Source organism: Ailuropoda melanoleuca, chromosome 3 (assembly GCF_002007445.2).
Source record: "Ailuropoda melanoleuca isolate Jingjing chromosome 3, ASM200744v2, whole genome shotgun sequence".
NCBI classification, from domain to species: Eukaryota; Metazoa; Chordata; class Mammalia; order Carnivora; family Ursidae; genus Ailuropoda; species Ailuropoda melanoleuca.
In genome coordinates, this window is record NC_048220.1 from 83845898 (window position 1) to 83862103 (window position 16206).

Below are 16206 nucleotides of genomic sequence, written 5' to 3' on the forward strand. Positions count from 1 at the left end.
TTTGAGGGAATCTATTTTCTTTTTGTTCTACCTCTCAGAAGTTTAGTCCCCTTTGTGTGAAGCAGTCCTTTCTTCATTTGTCTTAAACTTACCTCTTTAGAGCTTTTAAGAGGCCACATATGACTCCAGAATTTAAGGAGTAAATATGTGCTCCTCTTCCCTAAATCCATTCATGATTTTATAAATTTGCGTATTTTAATTTATCAACCTCAATCATTTTACAGTTCCTGTTTCTCTGTGCAATTTCCATTAACATTTACTCTTCTTATATTGAGATGCATCAATTAGACTTGCAGCAAGTATTACTAGTATGAACCCAACATACGCTTTAAACAGTATTTTGTTTCTTTTTTAATCTTGCTTGAAAATACTCAACCCTGGTATAAAACTGGCATTTTCTGTTTACCACTGACAATGCACATCACCTCCAGAGGTCGCTTTTGGTTCCTAACAGAAAAATGAGTCCTGGGCTGAGTATAATTTGGATTCTCTCTAATATGCATTCATTTAACAGAAAGTCAGCTGCCACTTTTCTGCCCACTCATGAGACCTGGAGATTTTCCTACAGTTTATTCTTTTTTATCCTAGCATTTTACTACGATCAAGAGCTGAGCTTTGTGCAAACAGTATTTCACTGCACATTCACTCTTTGAGATTATTTATGAAGAGGGGATCTCATAGAAAGATGACACAAAGTCTGATAGAGCATGAAAAACTATAAAAACTATAAATCTTTATGTTATAAATTCCATAAATGTTAAATTAAAAGCCCACACCATCACCACACTTCTCCTTTACACTTGTTTCCCATCTCTGAGCCTTGTACCCACTTATGACCAAGTATTTCTCTCAGTCTGAGGTTTGTTTTTAAAAACTGAGAACCTATTTAAGAGTCTTCAAGGATGGGGGGATCTGGGTGGCTCAGTTGGTTAAGTATCTGCCTTTGGCTCAGGTCATGATCTAGGGTCCTGGGATCAAGTCCCACACTGGGCTCCCAGCTCAGCAGGGAGTCTGCTTATCTCTCTCCCTCTGCGCCCCCTCAATCCCGCTTGCACTCTCTCTCTCTAATGAAAAAACAAAATCTTAAAAACAAACAAAAAAAGTCTTTCAGGATACAATAGTTAACAAATGGGTTGGGTCCCCTTCGGCCAGAGCCTATTCTGTTCCACAATTTTAATAGATTTTCTTCTGAAACTCCCAAGAGACTTAATTTTTGTTAGGTTTTTCACATACACAATTAAGAGTTTGGGGAGTAGAAGCTCCATAAAGCTCAGGTGTACTATGATGTGAAACTGTTAGTGAACATGGTTGCAAGCTAAAATCCAATGCAAACGCGAGCAGTTAGGAAACACACCAGGGGGAAGGGAATGAACATTTAGTAACCACCTACTACTACATGGTATGTACTATGTGAGGCTCATTCATGTTATCACAATTTAAGAATTCAAAGTTAGGGATGTGAGCACTTCCCTCAACAGAAATAAATGCATGAATGCAAGATGAACAAATAAAATGAGAAAGCTACTCACTTTTCTCTCGCCAGGATGCCTCACTTTTTTACTTTGGATTAACTCTTGAGTCTTACATTCTCCACTGGCCATAGCTCCATCAATTCCAGAAACATGTCTCACTCATCTGTATAACCCCTAGAATGCCTAGCACAGTGCCTGAGATATCTTCAGTTTAAAGTTTAAGGGAAGACGGTATTTCCATTTAACCGATGAGGTATCTGAGGCCCTGTAAAAGATTCTGCAACCTGTCCAATGTTCTTTAACAGAAGTAATAAATGTGCTTCCTGGCCTCACTTGGCCACGGTGCACCCTCATTTCCATTATGCAGTTTACTCTTGACTATTTCCAGTGATCAGGGAAATGGCAGCATCTACTACAATGGTAAATTTGGAAAGACAACATACCAACTACCAATATAAAGAGAAATTTCCTTTTGGTTATAAATACCAAAAAACAACAGTTAGCATTTGAGTGTGTACTAGGAGCCAGCACAATGTCGAGCCCTTACATATGAACTTAATCCTAACAACAATCCTATTAGAAAGTACCTATTATCATACCCATTTTACAGATGAAGAAACTGAGCCAACAAAGTACACTGACCAAGAAAACACATCTATTAATCTTAGAATGAAAAATCTGATCCTTTTTTAAAAGATTTTATTTATTTATTTGAGAGAGACAGAGAGCACGTGCACGAGTGAGAGAGGGGCAAGGGGAGAGGGAGCAGCAGACTCCCCGGTGAGCAAGGGGCCCAATACAGGGCCCCGATCCCAGGACTCGGGGATCACGACCGGAGCTGAAGGCACAGGCTTAACCAACTGAGCCACCCAGGCGCCCATCATTCTGTGAGACTTTAAGAAATGCTGCTTTTAACTATTTACTTCTAGATGCCAAATATACAAGGTAGCCAGCCCCACAAAATGGGGCTTCTTACAGGCTAAATGGATAGAAAGGGAGAGTGACAACTGCATGCAAACTGTACAAGCATTTATATTCAGATGTGTAATTCTGGTGCTTTCAGGTCAGTGGAGACAGAGTTTTCTGTGGAGACAGAGCAAGGGGGGTTCTGGTGGGATTCTGAAGCTAATGTAAGCTGAGCAGCATGGAAGAGCCTCCCACCTTAAATACCCAAGTCTTTCGTGGAGCTTCTTAGTAAGGTTCACTTCAGAACTCCAACATGATGAAAGAAAACCTTAACAGCTCCCTTGAGTTGGCAGCTAGAAGGAAGCTCATGGTTCACTGCACTCCTCTCTCTGTCCCACCCCTTCCTGCCCTGTTCATCAGAGAAACAGATAGACCAACACCACTTTCAAGAGTCCTTAAAAACTTCCAAATCTATAGCCCAGACCCTACATACACTTCACACAACTTAGGCGGTCCTTACTGTTAGAGACTGTGAAAAGTGGAATCGTCTCTCTACTCGAGAATCATTGGGTAATTTGAAAATGATCTTGACACTTTCAGGGTCATCAGGGGAAGGCTCCGGGGGCAGGCACTCCAACTTCCTTTCCTTTTCCTCTTGTAAATTCTGTACAGACACAAAGCAAAGTTGAGGCTATGGCTCCAACAGGGAAACAGGAACACTATCACCATGAAGGTTTACTGTGCAGCCAGAAGAAATATGAATGACTACTACTGTAAGAAAAACTTCTTGGCAAGAGTCAGAAACACCATAATTCAAAGTGCTAATGCATCACGTATATTATTTATTAACTATGTTAGGGTATTTACCTGTTGGAAAAAAAGGGAACAGCTAAAAGACACTGGCTATAATCAAGTAGCAATACATGATGAAAGATCGTGAATGAAATGCCAAATTAGCTAACACTGGCTGGTGCTAAGAAAGAAAAACTATTGCTGTGAATTTTGAACTGCTTTTTATCCATTTACACTTGCTTTTCATGGAACAGAGTTGTTTTACCTGACTTTTGCTCACTGATGTATCTGTTGTTAAACATTATTTAAAAATTTTTTTAAAAAATACTTTTTGTGAAAATGTAGTAAATATAAAAATGGCAAGGAGGGGGCAGCTGGCTGGCTCAGTCAGTAGGGCATGGAACTCTTGTTCACAAGTTCAAGCCCCACACTGGAAATAGAACTTATTTTTTAAAAAATGGCAAGGAATTAAAACACCCACAAATCCCATCATCTTCAAGTTTTCTTCCTTTCACACTTAAGATCAGAGTTTGGGAATCACAAGGAGTAAAGACAGGTTCATTACCCGCCGACGTCTCTCCTCTGCCAACTTCTGCTGTTGCACTTCTTCCTCCTTCCGCCGCTTCCGCTCCCGCTCCTCCCGTTTCTTCCTTTCTTTCTCCTGGTCAGCCCTGAGAGAGGCCAGATAGGCCTCATCCTGCTGTTGTCTCAACACCTGGGTCTGGTTTCGTTCTTCCCTGTGGCCAGATCAAAAAGCAGAGAAGGCAAAGAAAAATCTCTTTTTTCTCACACTGAAACTTCTGGGGAGGTAAAAATGTTGACGATCCTGACAGATGAGTATTTCACACTACCATAAAGGATGCCAAGCAGAGCATGGCAGAATTGGAATGAGCCATCTCTTTTCCCAGTTTAATCTGGCAGAAAAAGAAAGGGCAAGCTCTTCCTTTCCCTTTTAACTTCACAAATAAAACTACCCTTTTCCCAATTCTAACAAAAGTAACAATATTATTGCCTAAAAGCAATCATTAAGATCATGTTTTACAGTTAAATAACCTTTTGGGTTATTGCGTTTTTGTATATATTGCTTTTATAAAACGAAAAACCACACAGATGCATCTTAGAAGATTCGGAAAATGGAGAAATACCTTGTTTAGAATTCTACTCATCAAAGAGAAAATACTGTAACATTCTAGTGTACTTCCTATTGTCTCTCCAAAAAAAGTGTGTATGTATACATAGGAGTGAATGAGAAAGAGTATGTGTCTATAAAATAAAATACACCAGAATATTAAAAGTTGTGGTAGGATTGTGGGTGTCTTTAAATTTCTTTTTTGTGCTTTTCTTTGTTTTCCACATTTTCTACAATTAATGTATGCTATTTATGTAATGGGGGGAAGAGCGCTAACAATTCCACATTTTTTACATTTAAGCTCCATACACGGTTCAGGTGTTCTAAATGACATGATGTATACATTCTTGAGCACAGAGTCTTATCCTTATTTTAATTCACATTTACAAGAACAGATGACCTGATGGGAGAATTATTTCAGTCGAAGTACATAAATATTTTAACACTAAATGGTTTTCAAGTTGAAAAGTTGTCTGTTTCTCAGACAGAGAATAAGTCAGAATCTGTGAAGCTCTGGGTCAGCCACCCAAATTTGTAGCTGGTCTCTCTCTGTTCCAGAGAGGAACTCCCCTGTACCTTTCAAGGCGTTCTGACACCAGGTAAGTCTGGTTTGCATCCATGATAAATGTCAGCTGGTTAATGAGGTCATCGGGTTGAATGAGGCCTTCTAGCCGTCCCACCACAGTCATTCTCCGATCCTTCAGCATAATCATGGCCAGGAATGGGTAAGTATTCTCTCGTAAAGCCTGTGAGACTGACAGAAAGAGCCAACAGGTCAAGGGCAGCCCTATGGATGAACCAGATCAACTCTCAGACTTTCCATAATGAGCAAGAGAGAAAGGTTTTAATCCAACTTGGGAAAGAAAGAAGATCTCACTTATTCTCTGAGTACCTTTTTTTCCTCCTCGTTTCTTAATCTTTGCTGTTGTTTTATTTTTGTGTCTCTATTCCCAGGTAATTTGATTAGAATAGGACAGGCTTTTCTGGTGGGGGTGGCCGTCGTTAACATGCTAGGGAAGACTGCAGAGGTCAAGGACAATGTCTTTTTGATAAGAAAGGATCTATAAAGAATCTGACTACTGCTGAGCATGATTTTTCCCTACGTCGGGTATCAAGCCTAAAGGAAATAAGGCTGCAAGTCTCAGCCTTATATCACTGGTGATGAGCTCCACAACTGCCTTCTGCCTTTTCTTCCTCTTATTCAATCCCTTCCTTACCCCTTTTCTTATGTCTCCCCTACCTCACACTCATACAAGAGAGCTAGTTTTTCTGTTCTAAAGGAGTTTTAGAAAGTTGGTTTTCCAAATAACCAAGGTTTTACCATAATGGAGTTTCACTTATGTTTTCCTCATGGTTTGAAAAAAGAGATTTTATAGGCTACTATTTAAAAATATCCTTAGTCTCGGGGCGCCTGGGTGGCACAGCGGTTAAGCGTCTGCCTTCGGCTCAGGGCGTGATCCTGGCGTTATGGGATCAAGCCACATCAGGCTCTTCCACTATGAGCCTGCTTCTTCCTCTCCCACCTCCCCCTACTTGTGTTCCCTCTCTCGCTGGCTGTCTCTATCTCTGTCGAATAAATAAATAAAATCTTTAAAAAAAAAAAAATATCCTTAGTCTCTATCCACTACCCTCCATCCCCAAAGCCATATTACAACAGCAAAACGCATGCTGTCCAAGCTTATCATATGTTTAAACAACAATTAGGATTAAAGATTCAGATTTTAAGATGTAGGCAAAACATCCTGATTCTTAGGATCTAGCACAGTGCCTAGTATGCTAGTATAGACACAAGCTGCCGAACAGAAGTAGCCACAAAGTAACTACATTTTTCTTTACTGGATACTTTTATATGTTATACTGACTTCTAAAAATATTTATCTCCAGTGAAGAGTTATTGTCAGCAAAGATCTGAACTTTCTGAATCCCTATCAGCACTCAAGATACTCAAACAACTAACTCATTGTGCAAGAAGCTCTGTTAAAATTGCTGATGATAAGAGTAAACTCCTCAGTAAAAAGCCCTTTATATTAAAAGCAAGTTCCTGGGCAGAACTGGGTGTTTTAAAAATAAAACAGGCCCTGGCAATGGTTACCTATAAAGAATGGGCTAGAGTCTAACAGACCTGAGCCTGCTAACTGTACGATTTTGGGCCAGTCTCTTAAACTCTCTGAGCCTCGGCCCTTAAACCATGAAATGGAGATAATACAACCCCCATCTCAGGACTACTGAGAGGATTAAATAAGATAATGTATAAATAATAACTAGCACTATGTCTAATACGGAATAATCACACAATAAATAGCATGTTTTCCCAGATTATTCCAAAGATATCTCACCAATCTCAGTGAGGAAAAAGAAATACAACTTACCCCTGTATCCCTCAGGTTTATTTGTGGAACATGCCCAGAAAAGCATCCTAGTGTTTATTAGGGAAATAACTTCAGGTGCACAGAGCGTGTTGCTGTGGAGAGGGATGAAAAGGACATGAGAAGAACCTGCCTACTGCAAAATATCAGCAGATAAAAAAAATTACACAAATAAACAAATGATCAACCCACTTACCGACAGAACTCATCAGAGTCCTGGTGATCATCTCCATGAAGATAAACCAGAAGGAAGCGAAGCTCTCGCTTGGCATCATTAAGTGCCTGTGAGAAACAGAAGATCACTGATTATTATGACGACTGTGCCTTCAGCTTTTAATTAGGCTAAAGGAACAAAAGGAGGAATGAGGAAAAAAAGGTGAACAAGAAATCAGATTCTGGGCTCCTACCTTCACACCCCTGGCATTTTTCTCCCTACAAAAACTCCATGCTAACAAGCTTTAATGAAAAGGTTTTAGCGTTGTTAGGATTTAAACTGTATTAGGCACATGACAGTAGACAGGCTGACAAAGAAAGGTCCCCAACAAATCACAGAAAAGTCAGTTGCTTCCACAGTCTAAAAGAAGATAAAAATAGGAGAATCTGACCATGTGAAAGGGGAGGTGAGAATTTTGCCACTTTACAGCTACAACATCTTTGTCCATAAAAAATACTGCAAAGATGAGCCTGATCCCAGGCCACACACCAAGCAGGGATGAGAGACTGCGGGCCCCAAATGCATTCTAAAGAGCATAGGGTTTAAAAGATCTTCAAAGACAAGGCCAGTGCCCAAGATTCCTGTGTATGCTTTTGCATAATCCTGAGCACATTACAATTCAATTAAGATTTCCTGAATGACCAATGGCAGTCTACCCTCAGGATCACAGCACTGAGGGTATATGAGAGGTACCCGTCTCAATCACATCTGTATCTCTAGCATTGAGCACACCATCTGGCATTTATAGTGGGTGCTTAATGCTTGTTGACTAGGGTGGCAGCAGGGCCACTGAGGAGACCAACTATGAGAAAAAGCCGATATAGGAGAACCAAAGCAGGAAGCAAGAGTAAGCATTTTTCTTTTTTACCAGACAGATTCAGGAATACTGGAAGGCTGAAACAGAACCATCCTTTGGACTATGTTCACAATGTTATTTCTACATTTTTCTCTGGCAAACTAGAGATATGCCTAACACCCACAGAACTCTTAATTTTCACCCCTGAGAGGTAACAGTTCAAAAGCCTGTGTGGCTTGGGTTGAATGAGACGTGCTGCCTTGAGTCTATGGTCTATGCCCTTACTCAATTCTGTGAGGGATCAAAGACAACTTGGGCTTTGCCTTCAAGGGGATTACTGTCTGATAATAGGAGATAAAACACGAACATAATCAATCATAATATAAGGATGAATGTGAAACTGCTTTAAGTTTTCAAAAAAAGCTATGAAAGCACAAAAGAAACGACTACTATTTTAGACTGCAAGGTAGGCCAGGTAGGACACATCAATCAGAAAGGGTAACGGAAGGGAGTGATATGACCTAGTTGAAGGATGTGCAAGTTTCCATTTAGCAAAAATGCGAGGAAGGCATTCCAGGTGGAGGGAAAAGCAAAGGCACAGAGGTAAAAAAGTACAGAGTATGTTCAGGAAATGGTTTAGCTGGAACCTAGGGTATAGAGAAACAAGTTATACAGGAAAAACCTCAAAAGGAGGTTGGGATTAGATCAAGTAGGGCTGGCTTTCTTTTTCTGTAAGCAGTGAAGAGGTATTTAAGGTTCTTGAGTAAAAGAATGACGTGATCAGTGCTGGGCTATGCTTCCCTTTGTGGATAGAACCATATCAATAAATTGGCATCTATATGGTTTGTGGCACTGACCTGGCTGTACGTTCCCTGGTAGAAGACAGGGTGTGCCCTCCCATATTTCTCTTCAAAAGAGTGCATAAATGAAACAATGTCCCCAACGGGGTCAGTGACCCGGCTGCGAGGGTCAGGCCGTATAAAACGAAGAGCAAACCTGGGGAGGAAGGAATAAATATCACATGAATCGGCTTACTGTAGTGCATATGGAGTGGGCCAGTTTGTAAAGATTCCTACAACAGAGCCAGAGGCATGGCAGCAAAAGGAGGTGAACGGTCTGTGAACAGACTATCAAACCTGAGAGTAGAGTCTGGCTCAAAAGCTGCAAAGCAGCGAGTGTTTTTCCATCGCCTGTTCAAGACAAATGTAAACTACTAGGATTATAAGTTCCAACACTGGCCTAAACAAATCCTGAGTGCTTTTTGCAGAAAAATTCAGGACTAGAAAAACTGGGAAAGGAAGACACAGTCCAAAAAGATCATAGGTCAGGCTGTGCCCCCAGACTCTCTAGAAGGGCACTGTCTAATAAGGCAGCCACTAGACACATGTGGCTATCTAAATTTAAATTAACTAAATAAAATACAAAATAAAATTCAGTTCCTCAGTCTCTTTTGCCACATTAAGTACTCAATAGTCACATGTGGTTATAGCGGCTTCCACACTGGACAGTGAAGATACAGAATGTTTCCATTATCACAGAAAGTTTATTGGATAGTATTACTCTAGAACAGAGCTCTGTCTCTTTCTGGTTGTCCTACTTGCCTCTCCCTCTCCTTTCTGTTGTCCTGGGATTTTGAATTTTTAGTGCAGACTCCCAAGCTATTCAAATCATGGACAGGCTTCAAACCCAAACCTGCTGTCATGATTTACTTGCTTTTCAAGGGGGCAAGTAAAATTCTGCTTAATGATTTATGGTTAATAGCATCCATGAAGGAAGTTGTAAAACTGATCTAGGGTACACTGGTTAATCTGGAGACCTGGCAGCTATCATCAAGTTAAGGATGATACCACACATCTGTTTCTAAAGAGCCTATCTTATCATATTTGTATAGCACCACTTATTTACCCTTTGGGTTTCCACAGAAGGCAATGGACAGAGTTTTGATAAGTCAATGTGCTATGTAACATTAAACAAGTTGTTTGGATGATACAGTTGCATTAAAATTAGTCACACATGCCATGCATACTTTTCTCCAAGGAAAGCAAACAATATTCACATACTTGAGGCATTTTCAGCACAGAAAAGGTAACTAAACTATGACACTTTCCTAACCAAATACTGAGCCAATTCCTTAGCCTCTCATATTCCCCATGTGTATACAATTTCACTTAGAAATTCTCCTGAATAATCAAATCAAATTCACTGACACAAACATTCCAGAGGAAATTAAAAACAAATGTAAGAAGTTGTATATGTCGGGGAGTGGTTAGAAATCTTTTAGAAGATTGATATTTTGATAACTTTCTCTGAAATTAAGTATTTAAGACTATCTTATTATTCTTTTAAGTTTTTAAATTTTGATGAACAAATGGATAAAGGCTGTAACTTCTTTCTTTCTAATTACAATTTATTCCCATGGCCTAATAATTCAGGACAATCAGCTTAAAAAAAAAATCTCAATCCAGTCTTTGTTATGATTTTAATGGTTTATATGTGCTCATTTTTAAATAAAATAGGATGGAGAAAGCACCAATTGATTAACTGGTGACCAATAAGAACTTTGCTAAAGCATGGAAGTCATTAAGCAGGCAGACTCCTAAAACACCAAGGAGTCAAGGTAAAAGGTATTACCTGACCCTTGCACTTTTACATCTGCTGGGTCCTCACCTCCACAGCCTTTGCTCTCTAGAGCAAAGTAAAGCTTCTCCATATATGGGGGGAAATATAGGTTGCCCTGTATGCAAGGCCCAGACCACATATTCTAGCTCCATCTGTTGGCCTGGATGCCCATAAAACATTTTAGTTCTCTATAAAGCCTAGATATAGGTTCATTTACTACTCAGCTCTAAACCAGATGCCCCAAAACTGATATGCCAGAAATTTGGTCCCCTTTGACATTTGCTAGCCCTGGCCCCTCTTTCTCTTCCAGTGCTGAGCTCTCTGAATGGTACATGAAAGAAGCGAGAAGAAAAGTGAAAGTGTGAATCAAGGGGGTATATGTATGGAAGGGTGCCAGTGTCAGCAACCTATGGGTTGCCAGGACAGAGGAGAATGTATAGGAGTGTCTGAGAGGTAAAACTGTTGTGGGAGGGGAGAAAAATGGGTAATCTCAGAGCAAGAAAGTTTGTAGGGATTATGAGTAGTCAGATGAAGTTAGATGGTTTAGGGTAAAAGTTGTAAGGAGTGTACTAGATAATGGTGGTTAGAAAGAAAAGGGTGTGAAGATTAATTAGGGAATGTAGAGGTGACAAACATGGTGGGAGGATAATGATAAATGTAGGTAGAATGACTTTGAGAACAAAGGCAAGACTACTTTACAGGGTTAATTTAAAACAGTTCCATTTCACATCATCTGCTATGTTTGATCAATTTTAAATACTGTCATACTATATTAAAAGATTGTTCAGGGAGAGTATTCAATGTGATGACAAATTGGCAAGTCAACTGACAGAGCATAAACCTTATTATTCTGGTCTATGTTTCAGCTCCAAAGTCTGCCTTATTGCTACTGACGCATAAATACAAATGTACATACCTAAATATATCAAGTATTGTGTAATAGGTAAACCGGAATGGAAGCATTATCAAGTAATAACCCCATCCAAGCAGCCCCTGAAATTCCAAAAACAAAGTTAGACACCATTCTCTCAATCTCTAACACCCTGCAAAATGACTAGTTCAGATTTTCACTCCTTTTTTGTTCTTTCACATGATTCCTCCCTCCCTGTACAATAGGATTCCCTCTTCCTGGCCACATCATCCTACTTAAAGACCAACTGCATTTATCTCGTTTCATCTAATACCATTATATTTTTCTCTTACCACATAATTTTTGTATTAAATCTGCTTCAACACTTTCTGCAGCTACTTATGCTAGTTTTCAAATTTAATTACAAGTATGCCTCCCTAAATAATAAATATTCATTCTTTCCAGATTTACACATTAAAATATGGTATACAGAAGTAATAAGAAAGATAACCACCATTACTACCTTGGGACATTTGTATATAAATGATAAATAATTACATTAACCACAATTATAAATCTCCATATAGCTGCCAATCTTAGTAATAATACTAATTATTATTTTAGCAATGCTGATTATTGCTGTTATTAACTAGAATATGTAAGGGGCTCTATAGTTTACAAAGCATTTCTTCTATGTCATATTGTGTTAACCTGAGACCTTCCCTGTGTCTATGGCCAGGGGGCTCTGAAGCCCCATGTCTGACATTAGGGTCCCAGACAGAGTCAAGCCCAAAACAAACTGAGGAAATATTAGGCATATATAGAATTTCTGGAGTCATATAATTGCTCTAGGAATCTGTTTTCTTCTACTTCAGAATACCCCAAAACAACTAGTTAGAAACACCATCTTTAAAACATTCTCAAGTATTCCACAACAAAAAGTATGATAATGGAGTAAATTCTAACTGCTGCAAGGTTAAAGAGAGTGCTTTCTTGGAATTCTAAGTCCAAGTATAAGAGGTTGAGTGTAACTCCAAGAATAAGAAAGAGAAACTCCAAAAAATCCTCTGGAGGGGTGCCTGGGTGGTTCAGTTGGTTAAGCGTCTGCCTCCGGCTCAGGTCATTCTGGGGTCCTGGGATCGAGCCCCATGTCGGGTTCCTTGCTCAGGAGAAAGCTTGCTTCTCCCTCTCCTTCTGACTGCAGCAATCCCTGCTTGTGTTCTCTCTCTCTATGTCAAATAAATAAATAAAAATCTTTAAAAAAAAAAAAAAGTCCTCTGGAGTTCATTATTAGTATACATATCTGACTTTCGTAATCAGACTATGAGCAATGTGAAGGGGGAGGACTGGTTCCTTATTCATATCTGGATCACCAACAGCAAAATACCAGGTACGGCGGAGCACTTTTTTTTTTTTTTTAAGATTTTATTTATTTATTTGACAGAGATAGAGACAGCCAGCTAGAGAGGGAACACAAGCAGGGGGAGTGGGAGAGGAAGAAGCAAGCTTATAGCGGAAGAGCCTGATGTGGGGCTCGATCCCACAACGCCGGGATCACGCCCCGAGCCAAAGGCAGACGCTCAACCGCTGTGCCACCCAGGCGCCCCAACGGAGCACTCCTAAATGCCTGTTGAATTTAAAGGAACCACCATCACCTCCCTGATACTAGCCCTTAAAAAGACGATTATTAAAGATATGGCCAAGGTCTCCATAAAGATTCCAAGTAACTTCCCCAGAAGGAGCTTAACATTAAATAAAACGAAGCAACAAAGAACCAAGTAAACACTCTAACTTAAAAGTGAAAGTGAAAGACCTAGGGGTGCCTGGCTCAGGTTAGAACATGTAACTCTTGATGTCACGGTAGAGTCTGAGCTCCATGCTGGGTGCAGAGATTACTTAAAAAAATAAAAACTTGAAAAAAAAAAAAGTGAAAGATCTACTGAACATGTAGCAAACATTTCTAGACATGTAAATAAAACTGTGTACTCAAAAACAAGGTACATACAACTCTTCAAATAACCAGCTTAGAAAAAAAAAAAAGAGTTACTGTATCAATTCACTGAGGAATCAAGGGAAAATGATAAACCTAATAACCTTCCAAGGAGTCAGGTCTAGCTAATAGGTTCACATTCTGAATATTTCCTTTACTCCTGTCATACAAAGATCAATACAACCTAGTGAATGGACTTGTAAAATGCATAAGGGAGAAATTCCAGCTACAAAATAACTTGCCCTTGGTTGTGGTCTTGAGACAACATAACTGTAGATCCTGTGGTCAGCTGTATTAACTTGCAGGGGTCGGGATGGAGGCGGGTTGAAAACACTTGGTACACCTTCTTGCTCATTCAATCGGTCCTGCACAGCAGCCTAAGAAGGAAAAAAAGAGCAGTAAGAGTTTCAGTGATACTCAAATCAACCCAAAAGAAAAGATGAGGCAACCACTGGTTGGTGTTTCAAAAAGGATCACCTGATGAGTATATCTTTATAGACCTTTAACTGGCTATGTTGGGAGGCAATGTGTGGTGATGGCTCCAGAATTCACAAGAGTCCAAGAAACTTGCCTGGAAGCTCCATTTATGCATCAAACACAACTGCTGTTATTCACATGGTATGTGTTATTAAGGGTGGCTGGGATCCAAGGTACTTCACTGTAGGAAGGAAAGCCATCCACAGAGAATACAATGTAGAAAGTGCCCTCAGAGCTGTGCAATGCAGCAGTCATGACAAGCAGTGTTTGATGGAGGGCTTGGCTTTGAAACAGAGAAACTTAGGTGTGAATCTTAGCTCTACCACTCAGAATAGTTGCTTGGCTTATGAGCCTCAGTTTCCTCATGTACAAAATGAAGGAATAGTATTCTCAGGATTAATTTGAAATTTAATGAGATGTCCATATGTAAAGATCCCAGTATAATTCCTGATAGATTATTCAATAAAAACCCTTATTTTCTTTTTTTAATAAAGATTATTTATTTATTTGAGAAAGAGCAAGTGCACACGAATGAGGGGAGGGACAGAAGGAGAGAATCTTAAGCAGACTCTCCACTGAGTGGGGAACCCCACACAATCTCACAATCCCGAGATCATGACCTGAGCCAAAACCAAGAGTTGGATGCTTAGCTGACTGAGCCACCTAGGGCATCCCCAAAAACCTTACTCTCTTAACTCTACCCCAGAAAATAGATATTTGTCAGTGTAGTAAAAAATTTGGCCCTACCCAAAGAGAGATCTGGTTTTTGGCTTTGGATTCTGTGAGATAATCTGTAACTGATAGGAGTGTCTTTGTTACCAGATCTTAGGATGAGAATGGCCACCCCAGAAAGACCAACCATATGGTTTAGGGTGGGGACTTTGTATAATGAGTATCAGCTGACCTGGAGACTGAGCTCAATAGCAGGCAACCAATTAATTCAATCATGACCATGTAATGAAGACCCAATGAAAACTCTGTACCCTGAAGCCGAGATGAGCTTCCCTGGTTGGCAATACTTCATGCATAATGTCACAAATCTTCCACGAAAGAGGAATATGGAAGCTTTGTGTTTAGAACTCAAGATTCTGCCCTATATGACTATTCCTTTAGCTGATTTTAATCTATATACTTTCCCTGTAATAAACTGTAACCCAAGTATACTAGCTTTTAGAGAACTCTCCTAGAAAATTCTCAAACCTGAGGGTGGTTTTGGGAAATTCCCAAACCTGCAGTTACTGTCAGAAGTGAAGGTGGTCTTTTAAGAACTTGTGTGCTAACTATGATAGTTGGATTTAAACTTGGCAGTGTGGCAAACTCCTTCACAGGTAGTTCTCTAAGTTTTCATATTTTTTAGTAGTAAGGCACAATTTGATGTAGAAAGAGCAGTCTTCCAACAATTGATGCTGAGACAACTGGATACTGACATGGAATGAACTTTAACTCCTAAATCACATTATATACAAAAATTAACTCAAAATACATCAAAGAGCTAAATGTAAGAGCTGAAATTACAAAATTCGTAAAAGAAGACAAAAATGAAAATCTTCATGACTTTGTATTAGGCAACTCTTCCTTAGATATGACACTAACAGCAACAACAAAAGAAAAAAATTAGACAAACTGGACTTTTATCAAAAATGAAAACTTTTGTGCATCAAAGGGACACTACCAAGAGAATCAAAAGAAAACCCATGGAACAGAAGAAAAGATTTACATATATCTGTAAAAGTGTGGGGTCTAGAAAATATTTTTTTTTTAAAGATTTTATTTATTTATTCGACAGAGATAGAGACAGCCACTGAGAGAGGAAACACAAGCAGGGGGAGTGGGAGAGGAAGAAGCAGGCTCATAGCGGAGGAGCCTGATGTGGGACTCGATCCCGTAATGCCGGGATCACGCCCTGAGCCGAAGGCAGACGCTTAACCGCTGTGCCACCCAGGCGCCCCTCTAGAAAATATTAAAAAACCCTTACAACTCATCATAAAAAAGATAATAACCCAATTTAAAAATGGGCAAAGGACTTAAATACACATTTCTCCAAAGATGATATACAAATAACCAACAAACACATAAAATCATGCTCTATATAATTAGCCATCAGAAAAATGCAAATCAAAATCGCAAGATAGTACTTCACATCCACAAGAAGGCTATAATATAAAAGATATTAACAAATGTTGGTAAGGATGTGGACAAACTGGAACCCTCATACACTACTGCTGGGAATGTAAAATAGTGCAGCCTCTTTGGAAAAGCCTGGCAGTTCTTCAAAAGGTTAAATGTAGAGTTGCCATAGGACTCAGCAATTCCACTCCTCAGTATACCCAAGAGAAATGAAATCATCATCTCCACAAAAACATACACACTAATGTTCACTGTAACATTACTGATAATGGACAAAAGTAGAAACACCCAAGCATTTATCAACTGTGGTATATTCACAAAGGGAATGGGATTCATACAAGGGAATGAAGAGTACTTCACACATCCTATGACATGCATAAATCCTGAAAACAACATGCTAAGTGAAATAAGCCAGACACAAATGGACAAGTATTGTCTGATGCCATTTATATAAGGTATCTAGAATAG

At 39.5% G+C, this 16206-nt stretch overlaps 1 protein-coding gene across 2 annotated transcripts in view; it reads right to left on the reverse strand.

Moving 5' to 3' along the window:
* Window positions 1–16206, reverse strand: part of FAF2 (Fas associated factor family member 2) — a 68341-nt gene that overhangs the window by 5503 nt on the left and 46632 nt on the right. For both annotated transcript variants that reach the window (XM_034656703.1, XM_002921737.4), the window contains exons 3-10: window positions 13377–13511; window positions 11211–11287; window positions 8533–8671; window positions 6862–6947; window positions 6669–6760; window positions 4876–5053; window positions 3736–3907; window positions 2899–3042 (exon numbers count right to left, since the gene is read on the reverse strand). In XM_034656703.1, the coding sequence (XP_034512594.1) occupies window positions 2899–3042; window positions 3736–3907; window positions 4876–5053; window positions 6669–6760; window positions 6862–6947; window positions 8533–8671; window positions 11211–11287; window positions 13377–13511 (1023 nt within the window). The remainder of the gene's footprint in view (window positions 1–2898; window positions 3043–3735; window positions 3908–4875; window positions 5054–6668; window positions 6761–6861; window positions 6948–8532; window positions 8672–11210; window positions 11288–13376; window positions 13512–16206) is intronic.